This window comes from Apis mellifera, linkage group LG12 (genome assembly GCF_003254395.2).
Source record: "Apis mellifera strain DH4 linkage group LG12, Amel_HAv3.1, whole genome shotgun sequence".
NCBI lineage: Eukaryota > Metazoa > Arthropoda > Insecta > Hymenoptera > Apidae > Apis > Apis mellifera.
The window spans coordinates 1391314-1409592 of NC_037649.1; the positions used below are offsets into that span (position 1 = coordinate 1391314).

Genomic DNA, 18279 nt, shown 5'->3' on the forward strand with positions numbered 1-18279 from the left:
AAATCGATATAACGAATTATTATTAACAATATTTTTTATTTTTTTTTTTTTAAAGAAACAAATATAAAGAATTTATATTTGTAATGTACATATAAATAATAAATATTTTAAAATAGAAATGATAGATAAATTTTTTTCACATTGACGTTAAAAATTAATTTTTATTCTTTATATTAACATATTTATTTAGAATATAGATGTTTCCCAATCTTTTTTGATGACCTCCTTTTATGATATTCAAAGAGATATTATTCCTTTTTTTTTTTCTTTCTTATATATAAAATAAGAAAAATTTTAAAAATTAAGATAACTTTATGATAGAATATAATAGCAATCATAATATTAAAATAAATAAATTCATTAATAAAATATAACAATGATTCTTTAAAAAGTATTTTGCAATCCTCTTTTGTCCGCAAATTGGAAATCATTAAGATACATTGTGATATCTATGAAATGATACAATTTAATAATTTCATAAAGTAGAAAAATTATCTGATTTTGTATAATTAAAAATTTTATCGTATTATCTTAGGACAATGCTATTAAAAACGATGGGGATTGAATAAAAATGCCCAGAATGTAAATTTAAAAACAAAAATATTATTATACTTAATGGCTCTCTTGTTATGTCTGACAGTATACCGAATATTCGTTATACATTAATATGTATTCGCAATTTAATATCGTGTACCTAATCTTTTTGTGAATTATTGGGTAATTAATCAAATCGAAGTATGTATATAATATAATCAGTATGGAAGCAGTAAACTATAATACTTCTTATATACTTTCTTAGTATAGATTGCGTGAATTCTTCAAGAGTGACACAATTGATAGAGAAAAAGAGAAAGAGAGAACAGATCTCTCTGAAATCATTTACCCTATATTTCGATATTTCCCATCGAAACATTTTGCCTCTTTTATCGATCCTTATTTTTCAACTGACTGTAAACTGACAGTTGTAAGATCTAAGTATTTATTCTGACGTATACAACAAGTAGAGATAGTTTATATATCTACAGTAACGAATTGATCGTATCCTATCGTTTAAATACAATATGAAACTTATTCGATGCAATCGTGTGAATTAATTTTATTCACACTTGATGCATTGAATAATGGTTGCGCGTAATACACTACTATTGTTTATTTCTTCTCGAGTTCATTTTAGTGGGATTCCCCTAGCGCGATAAGTTCCATCGGAACTTCGCTATTTCCCGCGCTTTTTCGAATAAATCGACGCTCGACGTTATAAACACATTTGTTAAAAATACATACTTTGAATCCTTTGCACTCAATAGATAATCACTTGTACAGGAATTCAAAGATTTAGAGGTAAACTTAATTAGATATTGTGATAAGTATATATATTTTTTTATTATTATTAGGATTTTAGACAAGACAGAGATATTTTTTCCCCTAAAAATTGCAATTATTATTTTTGCAATTTTAGATGATATTTATAATTTTCTGTATTCTAAAGTATTTGATAGATTATTGCATAAAAGCTGTATATTCACGTATAAAAAAAACAAGTTTGAAGATTCAACAATGCTATATAGGGATATGTATAAAGTAAAATATAATTTTAATAAATTTATAATATATATAAATGTGATTTCGATGTATATAAAATTTTATAAAAAGTATATGTGCAATATTTGTATGGTAAACTATCGATATTTTGATATTTATTGCTTATAGAATTGCAACATTTGTCCCATCTTTATAAAAAAACTTTATAAAACTCGTATTGAAATTTCAATGAAATGAAACGATGATATATTCATAACATAGACTTAAATTCTATATTAGTTTCAAAAACTTTCATTCTTGTAGCAAACATATTTTGAGTGCAAAGGACTAAACTTTATTTTTAACATGCGTTTAAATTTCTTGCGAAAAAAATTAAAATAAATTTTCAAGCATGAATCGAGTTTTTTTTCTTCTTGCGGAATTTTTTTTTCATTAGAATCGAGCATACGATTTATATACATATGATTTGAATGTCTTAGAACTTTTTCTTTTTAGTAGATTAACATCTACTAAATAAAACTTTTATTCGGTAAAAGACGAAATTGATACTTGACTTAACTCTTGAATATCAAGATGAAAGTAAATGAAATGGATTCTAATAATGTATTTTTTATAATATGCTGAATACAATCAGTTATAAATATATAAATATATATTCTAATAATATTTAATGTATTAAATATTTATTTATTTAGTTAAAATAAAAAATATATAATCTAACAAGAAAAATAATACTTCTCGTATTTGTAGAAAATTTATAATAGAAAAAAAATATTTTAATTTATCAAAAATTTTATCAATAATGAAAAACATAATGTGATAAATTTTTTTTTTTGATATTTCAAGAGTTAAAACAAATTTATTTAAGTTCAAGCGATGAATAATGAAAAATACTAGAAACTATTCAAACACCTTATACAGGGTGTATCATAGAAACTATTACAAGATAATTTCTTTCAAATCATTAAATGCAACAAGAATTCATTCATTTTATAATTTATTAAAGTATTTTATAAATATTAAAAAAAAATTTAACTATGAAAAAATGAAATAAATTATAAATGAAACATAGAATAATGTTTCAATTAAATATCACATTAAATAAAATCTATTTGAAAATATAAAAATTATACATTATTCTATTAACTAAGTAAATACCTCTTTGATCCATAATAAGTAATTAAATAATCTCAAATAACAACTAAAAACATTTTTTTCTTGCTATTTTTAATAGTTTAATATTTTTAATAAAAAGTTTCAAAGGAAAAAGCTTGTAATACATTTTATATACACCCTATATGCATATATCATGTACGGAGTACGTTTTCTTTTTATGATAAAAATGCATTGTAAAATACAAAAAAAGAAATATATTGGAAACTCAATCTCAAGAATGTACAGATATTCTATTAATTAATATAATACTTTAATATATTTTTCTAAACTTAATATACTCCGTACATATTTTTTAATAAATGGTGATGCACAATGTGATTTTTTTCAATTCTGTCTTTTCTTTTGTATTTAATCTCTTTTTGTATGTAATCTCGTGATAATTTTTATTACCATTTTTTAAAAATAAACCAATATTTTTAATTAAAATATATCGAAAAAATAATTGGAAAATAATAATGAAATTATGTATAACATTTACAAATAAATAATCTGTGCATCACATATTTTCTCTTTCATTCTTCACTTTAATTATTTCATATGTATGTATAAAGTATATTAATATTTTTATTTTCCGGGAGTAGGCGAGTTTAGGTAAACCTTTAATATGAAATACGACTACGTCCATAGCGTTTGAATTTTAAGTGTATTTTTCTATACGACAATATAATTACAACGTTTTGTCTTCATCTATAAGTTTCTTTATTAATATTATTATTTTTTTTTTTTTAGTTTTTTATCATTATTATCGTCGATTTGCATTAAACCGAGATTTATTTTTATAAATCATAATGAAGTTTTTACTTTGTACTGTTTGAGTTTTAAAGGATCAGGAAAGAAAAAGAATTCATTCTATAATTAATTAATTTTAGCAATTTATCAACGCTTGCAATTTTTTAATTTTTTTTTTTTTCTAATTTTTTTTTTCCTACCAAAATTTATTCATTCTCTTCGATTAATTTATTTATTTATTCATAACTTATTAATCGATGTGTCTGTTATTTACGCACATTAAAAAAGCTAGAATCGAATTCATTATTATTAATTGCATAATTAGCCCTATCAATTTATTAGTTAATGTTATTATTAAATTTAAAATTATTAATCGATCAATGTTATATTTTTATCAACGTTATCATAGCACATTCAAAGCTTCGTTTAGTATAACAGTTAGTTATTTACACTATAGCCTTGAAAATTAGCATTATTCCCCATAGGTTTAACAAAAATACACCTACTCTCGGTCGGTAATTACAATAATTAATAATTCGAAACGATGATTTCAGATATTATGCGACTTGTTTTTTATATCTCCATTTTTTTAATTGCCATGCTAGTTGCCTAGGTTGCCTAGGTGATCACGAAAAATGAGAATTCACTTGTTTCAATAACTTAAGCGTATCACGTTACCGCCATTTCCTTTTCAGATCGGAAAAATGTTCTTAGAAATGCTCGAGTCTTTTCGAAGTGGCTTTTATTGCAGTATAATATGTATATCATATATAAGATATCGCAAACAATTGCATAGTATCTCTTATCGTAAGTCAATCTTTGCAAATCGTTAAGAGGAAGTTTAATGTATCCTTTCATCGAATATTCCCTTATCATTCTAATTTAAGTAGCTTTCTGATAAAATCTATAATGCAATGTTTCTCAATCTATAAATCACATTATATTTTTAATAGACTGCTCAAATATACATAATTTTATTTATTTATATGATATATAAATAATAATTTAATAGGTTTTTAAAAAATTTAGAATAGAATTTTTCATTAATTTATTGTTTAATAAAGATCTAGTTCAGATAATAACTGTTTTTTCTTATTTTCAATTTGGCATAATATTTAAAAATTTCAAATAAAACAAACACGATTTTAATGCCTTTATCATTTAAAAATATTTGAAGATTTTAAATAAACATTATTTTTGCTAATTTAAAATATAATTTGATGCTTTTATCATTTAGATCATTTATAATCTGACTTAAGTACTTATAATGTATAATTTATTAAAATATGAAAGAAAAAGTAATATATTTTTATATAATTTGTTTCAATTCTTAGATATAAATAGTTAAGTATTAACCATTTTATTAAAAATTTATTTTTTGAATCAAGAAATTTAAGAAGACACATTTAACCTCACTTTATTTGATTGCAGTTCAAGTAATAGAATCTGTGAATTCTTGTTCTTGTATAAACGAGATTCCATTCTATATATTTTAAATTTAATTCACACAAACAAATAATATATATGACTTACGTGACAAAAGATTGAGAAACACTATTACAACGCATTACTTCATCATTTATAAAAATTTATAGAATCAGATGTGATAAATCGTTCCGATATAATAATCACGCTATGACAGTTATATATTACGGTTATATATTATCGTATGAAAAGTCTTTTTCTTTAAAACACATTTTTTCAATCTGAAAAAGGTGTCGCTGCATGTGTGTGTCTCCGGATAAATGCGTCAATAGGATGGAGAAAAAAGAATCACTCTGATCGTTGTGTTACACGCTGGACAGGTATATATATATATATACACACACACACATACACACCTCGTATCGATCGAGCAAGAACACATGGCAGAAGAGGAATAAATGCTTCTACTTCTTTACGCCATTCGCACTCATCGATTAAACGTGTGTTCCTTTGTGTATGGCACGTAAAAAAAAAACCTCTAAGTGATCGCTGGCACACGAAACGATCGTGACGGTCACAAATCGAGCAATTCGAGATCTATGTATCGATAGATCGACGAATACGATGGAAAAGCCTGCGACGCTTTGAAAAATTGAATATTCGAACGCTTGCTTCGTTTCTCTTCGATATACGTGTAACGTAACTATGCGCCGAATGTGTTTGGAATCCATTACGGGATAAATATATCGGGGCCTTCGATTCGACGATCGGGGAAGGAAGTAAGATTACGGATGATTATAATCAGACGCAAATGACAAGGAAAACGGGTCTAGCGGTTGTGTTTTCGTAATCTAGCATTCCTGGTTCAGGTTCTCGTCCGACGTGGGCAGACCGTTCTTGCCGGCGGCAACCGTGCCGGGGGGCACAGGGCTCTGCGGGCACAACACACAGGATTAAGGTGGCCCCATTAACCTCCATGTTTGGAATCTTGCTCATTCTTAATTCGGGTCACGTTAAACCTTTGAAGCATTTTATTCGAGTTCTATTTTTTGATATTTTGTGGGTATATGCTTCGCTCCATGATGATTTCTCGTGGGTTATTTATGGATTCTGCGTATTGAAGTGGGTCAATATTGCATTAAGGGTGTCGAGTAATCATTTTTCTGGCCTAGTGTGTAGTTTAAAGATGATTCGATTATTTTAAAGCGAGATGGATTGAAATTTGAAACACTTTATGAAGTGTTGAGTATTTTTTCCTTTCTTTTTATTTTAAGGAAGGAAATTTAAAAAGGAATATTTTAAATAAGGAAATTTTTGTAATGTAAAATATTCAAATAAAAATATGAATTTTGATTTCAACATCTTTTTGATATAATATATATAATACTTCTGATATATTTTCATGATCTATAATTACTTTGATATTTTTTTTCCAATAATTTTTATTTCTTAATAAGTACAATAATCATAAGTATTTGTATATTATGAAATCTATTTTGATATTTAATATAATAATTAATTAAGTCTAAACATGTTAAATCTCATAATATTTTCATGAAAAAATTTTATTAAATGACATATAAAATATGATAAAAAGAAATAAACAAATATTTTTGAGTCTTTACAGATATTAATATACAATTTGAAAAGTTTACTATAGAAAAACTCTTTTTTAAAACTTAATAAGATGTTTAAAAAATTCTCAAGAGGTTTGGAAAATACTATCTGGATTAAGAAAAATAATAATCAATCATTAAATTGAAAATTTTTTGCAAGTATAAATTTTTATAAAAATTGACATTAAAATAGAATATGATATTATTAATAAATTTTTAAAAGTTTTGCAAATAAATTTTATAATTGCATGCAAGCTGATTATTAATTTATTTGATGAAAAAATTATAAAAGATTTAATTTTTAAAACATATATTTAAATAATTAAAAATAGGTGTTCTAGTAAAAGCTATGTGATAAGTTGACTAATTAACTATATATTTTTAATAACATATCTATTTATATTTATTTAATGATATATTTACTAAATTTCTATTTTTATTTGCTTTCAAATTTGCAAAATAAATTTAAAATTGACATAATTTTACATTTAAATATATACAAATAAATGAAACAATGCTGTTACTTTTGAATTATTCTTTACTCGTTCCCTTAAACAATATTGACAACATAAAATATGTACTTCTTACAAAAAGAAGTAGAAGTAGTATAAAACTAATCAAAAATATGCTTCAAAGGGTTAAGTAACCATTATAATTATTTATTCTAATTTTTATATATTAAAAATTTTTTATCATCCATATCTTATTATTACAAAAACTAATTTTCTTTTAAAAGATAATTCTACTAATCAAAAAACAATTTTTTTTTATTTTTATCTTTAATTTAAATTAGACATAAAAGAAAACATACTTCACATTATGAAATTATTTTATAAAATAATAAATAATTGAAATATAAAAATAATTGAAATTTAATCATTCACCGTTAAAATATAAATAAAAAAAATTGAAATTTGAAGCAAAGGCTAGAATATTAGTTATATTTCAATAATAATTCTTTGTCATAAAGTGTAAAATTATAAAAGTTGAATAAAAAAATTTGCAAAGAAGCATGCGACGCGTGTTGTCAAGCCTTTTTTTCGTGATAAATAGTGCAAACAAACGTGATACGTCGAAGAATCTCGAGAAAAAAAAAAATTCGAAATTCCGAAATAAATATTATAAAATCGAGACAATTTTTCGAAAATTTAATCGAATCTTTTTTTAATTATTTTGATAAAAAATTACGATTATTGTATTTTATTTAAAAACACGAATAACATAATTAAATATTTGTGCGATTCTCGAGATTTAAAAAAAATTGAAACGTACCTGTGATCCACTGCCACAAAGACTTTCAGGATTGGTACCAGTTTGTCGAAGGTATTCTTTATCGTTGAAGATTTTTTTATCGCCACCTCCTGGCTTATGCTTCACGTTGTCCAAGGAGCCAACTTTACTCTCAGCTTTGATGTCAATTTTTTGTGTCTGAATCTGAAAGAACATTGGAACATTCGTTATTATTTTATTTTTGCTATGAGAAATCGTAAATAGATGATTAGGTGATGATAATAATTTGTCGATAAGCTGTGATTAGTTAAATGCACGTATTTTGTAGAAATATTATTTTTTTTTTTAAATTGTGGAGATATTAAGAGAATTTATTTCATACACTGAAATATTTATTTTTAGAAAATTTATAAATTAAAATGTTATTTCTTTTTTAAATTTGTAGAAATATTCATATAAATATTAATTTCTAAAAAATTTAGATTAAAAAACAAATATTGATTTTTTTAGAGATTTATATGGATTTATTCTATCCATAGATAAAAATTTAGATTCAAATTTCAAAGTTTTTCGCAACGTGCTTTCTAAACTATTTGATTTGACTTTTGCAACGAACATTTATACTAATCTTAAAACATGCAAAAACATGCTTTAATCTCTCTTCAAACTGAATTTACTTGCTGCTAAAAAAAAGAATACGTTTAATAGGGTGGAATGAAAAAATAAATAATGCATTATTATTTCTTGATAAGAAAAAACTTGCCACTAATTTTCTATATTTAATGATGTAAAAGATAATTTTTATAAAATTAATTTTTGAGATGACATAAGGGATTCCAAATTTTAATCTTTAGTTTTTTTTAAAATATATTTTTTGATTTTATTATTTTTATTGTTATATAATTATATAATATATTGATTATAATATATTTTCTTTAATTTTAAATTGTGAATTTATTTATTATTTTAAAATGAATATGTAATGTGATGTTTCTAATATAAATGAGAAAATTGAGAATACTTGTAAAATGATAACTTTATTTAATTTATTCCAAATCTAATTCGAAATTTTTTCTACATTCAAAATTATTTTTATGTAATAAAAAACATTTATTGAAAAGAAAAAACAGAAATTAAGTTATTGTAAATTACTATAAAAAATATCTAAAAATGTTTTGACAATATCTTTGTATAAAAAATTTATTTTTAAAATTCAAATTTTAATTTACTATGCAAATTTTTATTCGATATTAAAAATCATATAAAGCAAGAAAAAAATTTTGTCTTTAAATTTCGTTCCACCCTAACGTTCAAGTATGGCAAACTTGCTTTATAATTTTCATTAATACGTAAAAGCGACAAATATTAGATAATCAGAAATGAACACGACGTTATTTGTTTAAAATCGATTGATTACTCCCTTTATAATTTTCCAGATTGGGTAGGTTTCACTTTAATGTCGATGCAATGTGTCGATGGCTAATTAAATGAAAATAGGATAATGACAACTAAGATGTGATGTGGTGAAATTATTAGAGATATACTCACGTCGTTGTTCGTATCCTGTGGCGTCTTAGGCGGTGTTGCCGATGACTGAATACCAACAAACAATAATGACTTGTTAATAATGATGGGTGAAAATACATGCGACAACGAAGGGCAATCGTATGCTAGAGACGGAGGGTATTTGGTGTATTTTTTTTGCTAGTCAATAAATCCAAAAGATCCACATTTATAAGAGATATTTTATTATTGTATATTCTATATTCAAGATTTCTTAGCATCAAGATAAACGAATCAATGTGAGATTTGATAATAATTATTTTAAATAAATTAAATAATAAATATAATTTTTATTTCATTGTCTTTCTATTGTAGAATTTTTTTTTTTTTTGAAAAAATTTAATTTTTTTTCAATAGTAATGATATTGTTTGATAAAAATTATATAAGTAAATATAATTCTATGGATAAAATCAATTTTCTAATTCTTTAATGAAGTTTCTTTAAAGAAAATTAAATTTTCTTTCAATAATAATTTTTATTTAGTGAGATTAATTAAATTATTAAAAATTGTAAATTAAATTTTTTTAATGTTAAATTTTCTTTCGATAAACTTTTTTCAATCTTTTGAAATTTTTTATTATAAACTCTTGAAAATTATAAATCAAATTCTGTGATAATTTTTATAGTAAAGTTTTTTTTTTTTTTGAAATAAATTTTTGTTTAATGAGACTTTTTTTTGTAACTAATTTTTAATATTTGATTAATTGATTACAGTGTATAATCTTATAATTTATGTAAATATATGCATATAATTCTTTTTTCTTGATACTAGAATTCTTGTTCTTTTTGTAAATTTTAAAAACATTAATTTTTAAAATAAATAATAAAATTAAATAATAAAATAACTTAAATAACTTAAATAGAAATCTACATTATCATTCTACATGCAACGATTCAACGATAAAAATAGAAATAAATAATTTTTCATTTGGTTGAACTATTATCCTCCTAGCACATACGAAATAAGCGTTATGTTACTAATTTTATTACAAATAGATAAAAAATGTTGGAATGGAAAGCAAGCATTTAATTAGAAAAATGATTCATTACTACAATAATGACACACTACAAACGGATAACGTCAAGCGACAATATAATGATAAAAATATGAACCATATGATGATAATGGTTCGAAAATTTGAATTTGAAAAAGCACATTTAAATCTACTAATACATTCGTTTTCATTGTAGCTTCTGTTAATGTTTTATTATGAAGATGAAAAAAAAATAAACACACGATTAAAACAATTATTTTCTTCAACAAATTTGTGAAAATTAATTAATAAAAATTATTAATTATTATGTAATATGGAGGATACTTATGATATTTATGTTATGAAAGAGATTATTTTGAATTGTAGTCTCAATTTTTAATTTTGAGTTTATTTATTTGTTCAAGGAAGTATTGTTATGAAAATAATTGAATACATGTACTTATGTTTCTGAATAAAAACTAATATTAATTTTGTGAAAAATACATAGATAATTTTTTTAATTGCAAAAACAAAAAATTTGAAACCTTATTAATTTGATTTGATTTAATTGGTTCTATTACCTTGAATTTTTAAAAAAAGATATTTTCAGTGCTTATCTTAAATGCTCTAAATTTATATTTTTCAATTAAAATATATAAAGACTAGAAATAAATTCGTAGAATAATTTAGAACGAGATAATTTTCGTTATTATAAATTAAATAAATAGCTAATAAGATAAAAAAACATTGATTGAATTATTTTTCAAATGCAGATGAAAAAATTTACTGAATTTTTCTATATTTCTAAAGGTATTCGGCATTCCCAGTTAAAAAAATAAATTTTCTTATCTCTATTATAAAGACTTATAACTCTTACTTTAATGCTACCACCGCCAGGAATGTGTTTGGCATTTTCCTTCGAGCCTACTTTTGGTTTTGCTTTATCCTTGAAATCAAGTTTCACTGTTTCTATTTTTTTGTCTCCACCACCAGGTTTGTACGTTGCATTTTCCAATGATCCGACTTTTGGTTTTGCATTCCATTGAAGCTTAATTTGGGCGATCTGTAAGTAATTTTCAAAAGATAATTTTCATACAATGTTATTTACTTATTAAATTATTGTATTCGAATCAATGAATAAAATCTTTATTTTAAGAATTATAAATCATTAAATTTAATTAAATTTAAAAAAATATTTATTATTCATTATATATTGTACTATAAAATTTTACTTAATAAATTCAAGTATTCAAGTATAAAGTTAAAAACTTATTTAAAAATCTAAATAGATTTAATATAATCTAAATCAAATTTAATATAACTTAATATAATTTTGAACATTAAATGAACTGAAAAAATTTTCATATTTTTATCTATTTCTATAAAATTAAAAAAGAAATTTTTCGAGATTTTTTCATTGAAATGTTAATGATAAAGTTTTCTTAAAAAGTGTTTCTTTAATTATTAAAATATTTTTGGTTATCTTTAATCATCGAATATTTTTCTGAATTTTGATATAATAAATCAATTATGATATTTTATTAAATGTTAAAGAAGTAATGAAATTAATTTTTATTGCTTGCATTAAAGAAAAATCATTTAAAAAGGATATGAAGAAGTTAATAAACGAATTGAAAAGATTAAAAAAATTAACCTTTTTATCGCCACCACTGGGCGTATATTTCTCATTTTTCGCGGCGATTTTCGGTTGCGCTTTACTGAAGTCGAGCTTTCTGTTCTCTATTTTCACCTTTCCACCGCCTGGTTTGTAACTTGCGTTTTCCAACGAGCCGATTTTCGATCGTACTGTTTTCAGATTTGGAGAAGGCGCCGATCCCACTTGAATTTTGTTCATAGGCAGTTCTGTATAAAAATTGAGAAAAAATTATCACTGCAACAAGTTAATAAATGTGACAATTAAAAGTAATGGATAGATAATGAATAATGCATTAAATATTTTTTGAATGATAGACAGAGAATCTCGTAGAAACAATAATTTGTTTATAGAGATAATTATTTTGATATTTACATTTAAATTTGAATTTATTTTGAATATTTTTGAATATATATAATATATATAATAAAAAATTAAATAATATTTATGTAGAAAAATATATAATTATATATAATTTACATAATTCTGTAAATATTTATTTTTACTTTAAAATATTTAAACATATTTATGATAATTTTTCTACTTTTTCAAATATTAAACTAATAATAAATTTGATATTTTAAATATGTATATAATTGATCTCATCATTTCTGAAATAAATGACAATAAAAAAATTTTGTTTAAATAATTATTCAAGTAATTGTAATTAATTATTATTAATTGGAAATGTAATAATTAATATAAATAAAACATTATTTGTTATTATACTTTTCCACTTACCTGATATTTGAATAAGAATTGCATAAATAAGTTTCATTTAAATGCTAATGAAATTTACAACTGAAACAAAATTTTTAATTGGTTTGATATTTATTTTAAATCAAAAATTAATATACGTTTTTACAGATAGAATTTACAGAATAAAAATTACAAATTTTGTATTTAAAAGTATTAAAAAAAATTGTATTTTTGAATTCAATATTTTTAAACGAAACCCAGAAAATTAATGTGAAATCTTTTGAAATATGAAAATTTTTTGAATAATATTAGATAGGTGTGTAATTTAAATTTCTAAAAATTCTTATTATGAAAAAAAATAACATATTACAGTAAAGACAAAATAATAACATAGAATATATTATTTGCAATTTAATAAGTTTTGCAAGTTTGAATTTCATCTTCTTTAACATTTTTTATCACATGAAAGAAATTCAGTACTATGACTAAATTATATATAATATATTAAACAAATTTTTACAAATTTTTTAGCTTATTTAGAATTTTAAAAAATTTACATACAACTTACAATATGATTATTAACTTTATATTCTCTCAGATTTTTCAAAAATTCTTTCAAATATAAAGAGATTAAATTCCACGTGTATAAAATTTAAAACAAAAATATATTTAATACCATAGCTAATCATATGAAACAAAAATTTGAAAAAAAATTCCAAAGAAATTTTTTTCAATTTTACTTACTTTTCTTCTCCAAAGCAGTTGTCGACGAAGGAGTATCTGGAGTTCTTGGCAACGATTTGACGGACTTACTTGGCGATTTTACAGGTGATCCAGCTGTCGATCTTTTATCGGCTTCCTTCGTCTTAGAGGGTGACTTTTTCGTCGGTGAATCCCCAACTCCATTTGTCGTTGGTTCCTGTGAAAATTATTGAAAATTATCTATCTTATATGCTTTTTAAAGATATACGTTAAAAGCGTATAAAAATAAAAATATTTACCGCATTGGATTGAACCGATTCGTTTGTTACACTGCCGTTTTCTACTTCTGCAAAAACAGAAACGGAAATGACATAATTCTTTTGTTGCATCGAAACAAGCATCAATATAATGCGACATGTATATAATGCATATGTGAAGCAAAATCTCAGCAAAATGTTTGAAAAATTTTTACATGAAAAAATCAAGCTTTAACTTCAGCTTTCGATTTTTCAATTTTATTTTCTCATAATGTTATATTTTTTTAATTTTTATTCTCTCTTGAATTCTATCTAACACGTTTGCACCTAGTAATAATACAAACTTAAAGATACATTCTAATGTTTTTGTAATATTAATTTTTTTTATAGAAAAATTCCTACATATAAAAGATGTTTAATGCAGATTTAAAAAATGATATATTTTAATAATTATATATTTAATAAATAGAATCTTTTCTATTTTTTGATGATACAATTCTAGTTTAATCATTTTTTGGTATAGAGTGAAATATATTATGATTTTTTTACAAGCATATTTATTAGAATTTTTCCAATATGCATGTGTTTCATGATATTTGCACGAAAATATGAATTTATAAAAAATCAATTCAAAATTGAATTTTATCTGTATGAACTTGTGAAACTGTCACAAATTAAAATAATGATTCAGAATATTGAATATCTTTTTTAAGAAAAATAAATTGCACTATAAATGGAGAACATATCAATTTTTTTCATATATTTTCAATCTATGCAAAGCTTTTTCCAAAAAGAATTATTTTCCATATCGAGATACATTATATATGAATTTGTGCAATCGTAAATCCTTTAAAAATTTGAAACTAAAAGAATCTGTTTGACAAGAAGAACTTTTATTCATTCAATATTCTTTACCAATTTAATTAACACTCAATTATCAAAGCAATGAAAATTTTTAATGAAAGTTTTATACTATAAGTTGCATTATAATAGGTTGTACACATGCATATGGAATAATATTTTTCTAATAAATATCTAACAATTATCATTTCAAAGGGATAAAATCAACTCTTAAAATCGTATTTTTAAATATAACTTATAATAACATAAGATAGAGCAAAATTTTGAATATACAAATAAACTTTAACACTCTACCATCATATTGTAAAAAATATGTCAAATTCAAAATGTGAAAAGATGTTGCAACTTTAATCATCCCTTTAAAGACATCCTTCATATCTAAAAAGAATTTTTCCATGTATAACATCCTTTCCTCGATCAATATATTAAATATCTTTTAAAATAAATCCAAAAGTGTACAATTTAAATATCCAGTTGAAGCAAGATGGAAAATTAGAATTACCTATCTCCGTCACATCTTCGTTCCATTCTATCCTACGTTATCTTGCTCCAGCTAAATTGCTCGTAACTTAATAAAATAAGCGTCAGCCAATATTTTTATATACCAACTTTCATGTTTATTTTCGTCTCTAGAATCGATCTTCAAAGTATCACCACAAATACATATATCAACACCCTCTATAATGCTTCATAAACATGCAAACTTTCATTAAAATTAGAATTTTGAGGTTGAGGCGAATACGCAAGAGACTTTTACTCTACAAACAAACCGTAACAATTTTTAATTTTCATTCTAGTTGCAAACGTGTGAAAGGGATAAAAACCTGGTGTCGTAGAGGACTTCTTTCTCGATTTCTTATCCTGTTTACCGGACGTAGGCGCGCGTTTAACCGCAACCGATTTCGAAGCGCAACTTTTCAACGTTTCAGCTGCCGTTTTATCCCCATCCTTTTCCTCCTCGCTTTTCACCTTTCCCTCGGCCACTTTCCTCTTGTCGTCGGTGGGCGATTTCGGTGACTTGGGCGATTTTGGAGAGGCGGGCGACTGAAGGCTTTGACTCGGCGAAGATTTTATCGACAACGACCTCTGCTGCCCATTGTCGAAACCCTTCGCACCTTCCTCCTCGGGAGACATAGGAGGCGACAATTCTGCTGATTCCGCAGCCTTCTCTAGATCCTCTGATAATGCTGAAAGTTTCGTCTCGCTTGCTTCTTCCTTTCCAGAAGCAGGACGACTTTTCGCGGTGACGCTTTCCTGTTCCAAAGATTCTTCTTCTTCGACGGGATGAGAATTTTTCAGTACACTTTCCAAACCCGCGGATGAATCGCTCGATTCTTTCTCCCTCGGAGAATGATCAGGATCCAACGATATCGAAGGCTTAGGCACCTCTTTGGTTTCTGGCTTCTCCTCCTTCTTGCTTCGATTCGTTTCCATCGACGTGTCTTTAGACACTTTCGATCCCTCTTCATCTTTGTCCTGTTCCTTTACATCCTCTGATTTCATTTCCGATTTAATTTCTGGCTTCGAATCCATTTTCTCCTTTCGATCTTCTTTCGTTTCTTCCTTCTTTGGCGTCTTCGCCTCTTCTCCACTTTGCACTTTCGTCAGTTCATCTTCTTTCGATTGTTTCTTCGTTTCTCCCTCGTCTCGACTCGCCTCCAAATTATTGCTTAATTTATCAGCAGACGTCTTCGATTCCTCTTTCATTGGACATTCGTCAGAGCTTGGTTTAGAGCTTAAAGCTTGCGTCTGTTGACTATCATCCTCGGCTGGTTTCGCTGGTTTTTCTGGAGACGCGTTTAAACTCTGCTCCAACTTCTTTTCTTCGGCAGATTTTTCGCCAACTTTGCCTTCCACGACGGTTGGAATGGAATTGGCATCGGCTTGTTTCGCGTCTTTAATTTCCTTGTTTGAGTCTTCTTCGACAGATGGAACGGAACTCGCGTCATCCTTCTTGATCGAGTTCTGTTTCTCGATCTGATCTTTGGTAAGCGAGACGGAATGCATATCAGCTTGTACCGTCACTCTCGTGCCACCCTCCTTCTTTAAATTCTCGACTCGATCTTTGACGTCCAAGGAACTCGCATCAGACATCGTCAGTTTCTCCTCGCTCATCGAATTCCCTTTCTCGACTCGATCTTTGACGTCCAAGGAACTCGCATCAGACATCGTCAGTTTCTCCTCGCTCATCGAATTCTCTTTCTCGACTCGATCTTTGACGTCCAAGGAACTCGCATCAGACATCGTCAGTTTCTCCTCGCTCATCGAATTCCCTTTCTTGACTCGATCTTTGCCGATGTTTGGAGCGGAATTCGCATCGACCTGCGCCGCCTGTTTCGCGTTTTCGTTCTCCTTATTCGAGTTCTCCTTCTCATTTTGATCTTTCAACAACTTCCTCTCCGGTTCGTCCATCTGATCATCGTCAACGTCCTTCTTATCCAACGGTCTTATTTTACGCGCTTCTTCGTCCAATTTTCCAGACAATCTGTTGTCACCTTCGGCCACGTTCGAGTCTTTATTACGTTTCTCGCCAACCACGTCCGGTTTCTCGCCCATTTCCCCGTTCATCGTCGCGGTTTCCGGCCTCTTCACCTCGTTCTTCAACGACGACTCGATGAAATCGCCTCGGCCTGGAACATCCCCGTTGGCACGAGGCGACGGCCTCCTCCCATCATCCATCACGACGTCGTCGTCGTCGTCTTTCTCGTTCCCCCTCAACTCGCCTTTCTCCCTCGAAACAACAACAGTCTCGAACTGTTCCACCTTGGACGAGTTGTCCACGTCCGCCATTTTGTCGACTACCACGCGCGCCACCTGTTGTCCTCGCTTCCACTCTTCCCTCCCCTGTTCCAAGTTCTGTTGGAAGGCAGCGCTCAACAACGAACACTCATTTCGTTCCCGAGATTGTCTCTGCACGATTTCGCACCGCGATCTCGTCAAAATCTGCGAATCCTGATTCCGTTGCTGAGGATGTTCCGGCCTCGGTTGTTGGGATCGTTGAGGGACGGCTTGGAATTTTTGCGCTCGATAATTTCCAGATGGCGACGGGGGCGGCGGTGGTCTTGGCGGGCCTGGACGTTGCAACTGCGATTGCGGGAAACGTGGCACGATGTTGGGCGGATGTTGGCCCGGAGGCTGAGGCTTCTGAGGCTGGTAAGGAAGTACGGGCTGTCTTGGAGGGCCGTACTGGGGTCTCAGCTGCGCGAACTGGCCTGGGGATTGTCGATTGTCGAAACGGATTTGAGGCTGTCCGTGGCCCGGTCGTGGCTGCCCTATGGGACCATTATTTACGGGGTGCCTCGGTAATCCAGGTGGACCTTGCGGTCTCGCCCGATAGACGGTCGGTAACGGCGGGTTTGGCTTTACCTACGGAACAACAATCTTCAATTCTTCGCGAATGTTTCCGCGATCGCGATTAGATGAGAATTGGATCGAAGGATATTGTAGTATCTTTTCTTGGCTGGTGGAAATTATAGAGATAAAGAAAGTGTATTGATATATTGTATTATCTATATGTACTATTAAAATAAACTTAATTTAAATTAAAAAAGAGTCTAATATATATTTAAGAAATATTGTTGATTTATAATGTGTAGAAATATAAAAGAGTCTAATATATATTTAAGAAATATTGTTGATTTATAATGTGTAGAAATATAAAAGAGTCTAATATATATTTAAGAAATATTGTTGATTTATAATGTGTAGAAATATTCAAATAATTAAATCACTTAAAATTTATTAATCAATTTTCTATATTTTCATATTCTTGTTTAAAAAATTTCCTGTTAACTCCTTCACTCAAAAATATCTTTCAATAACTTTCGAATATTTCATCATTTAATTAAAATTT

The 18279-nt window shown here is 26.9% G+C and overlaps 1 protein-coding gene across 8 annotated transcripts in view; it reads right to left on the reverse strand.

Moving 5' to 3' along the window:
* The window catches only part of LOC409539 (microtubule-associated protein 2), a 70317-nt gene that overhangs the window by 1395 nt on the left and 50643 nt on the right, over positions 1 to 18279 (reverse strand). For 2 of the 8 annotated variants that reach the window (XM_026444504.1, XM_026444501.1), the window contains exons 2-8: positions 15251 to 17792; positions 13608 to 13654; positions 13351 to 13525; positions 11908 to 12116; positions 11131 to 11316; positions 9264 to 9308; positions 7758 to 7919 (exon numbers count right to left, since the gene is read on the reverse strand). In XM_026444504.1, coding sequence (XP_026300289.1) covers positions 7758 to 7919; positions 9264 to 9308; positions 11131 to 11316; positions 11908 to 12116; positions 13351 to 13525; positions 13608 to 13654; positions 15251 to 17792 — 3366 coding nt within the window. Of the gene's footprint in view, positions 1 to 5086; positions 5802 to 7757; positions 7920 to 9263; positions 9309 to 11130; positions 11317 to 11907; positions 12117 to 13350; positions 13526 to 13607; positions 13655 to 15250; positions 17793 to 18279 lie in introns of those variants that run through there. The other 6 variants (XM_026444508.1, XM_026444506.1, XM_026444507.1 and 3 more) reach the window with 6 other exon arrangements.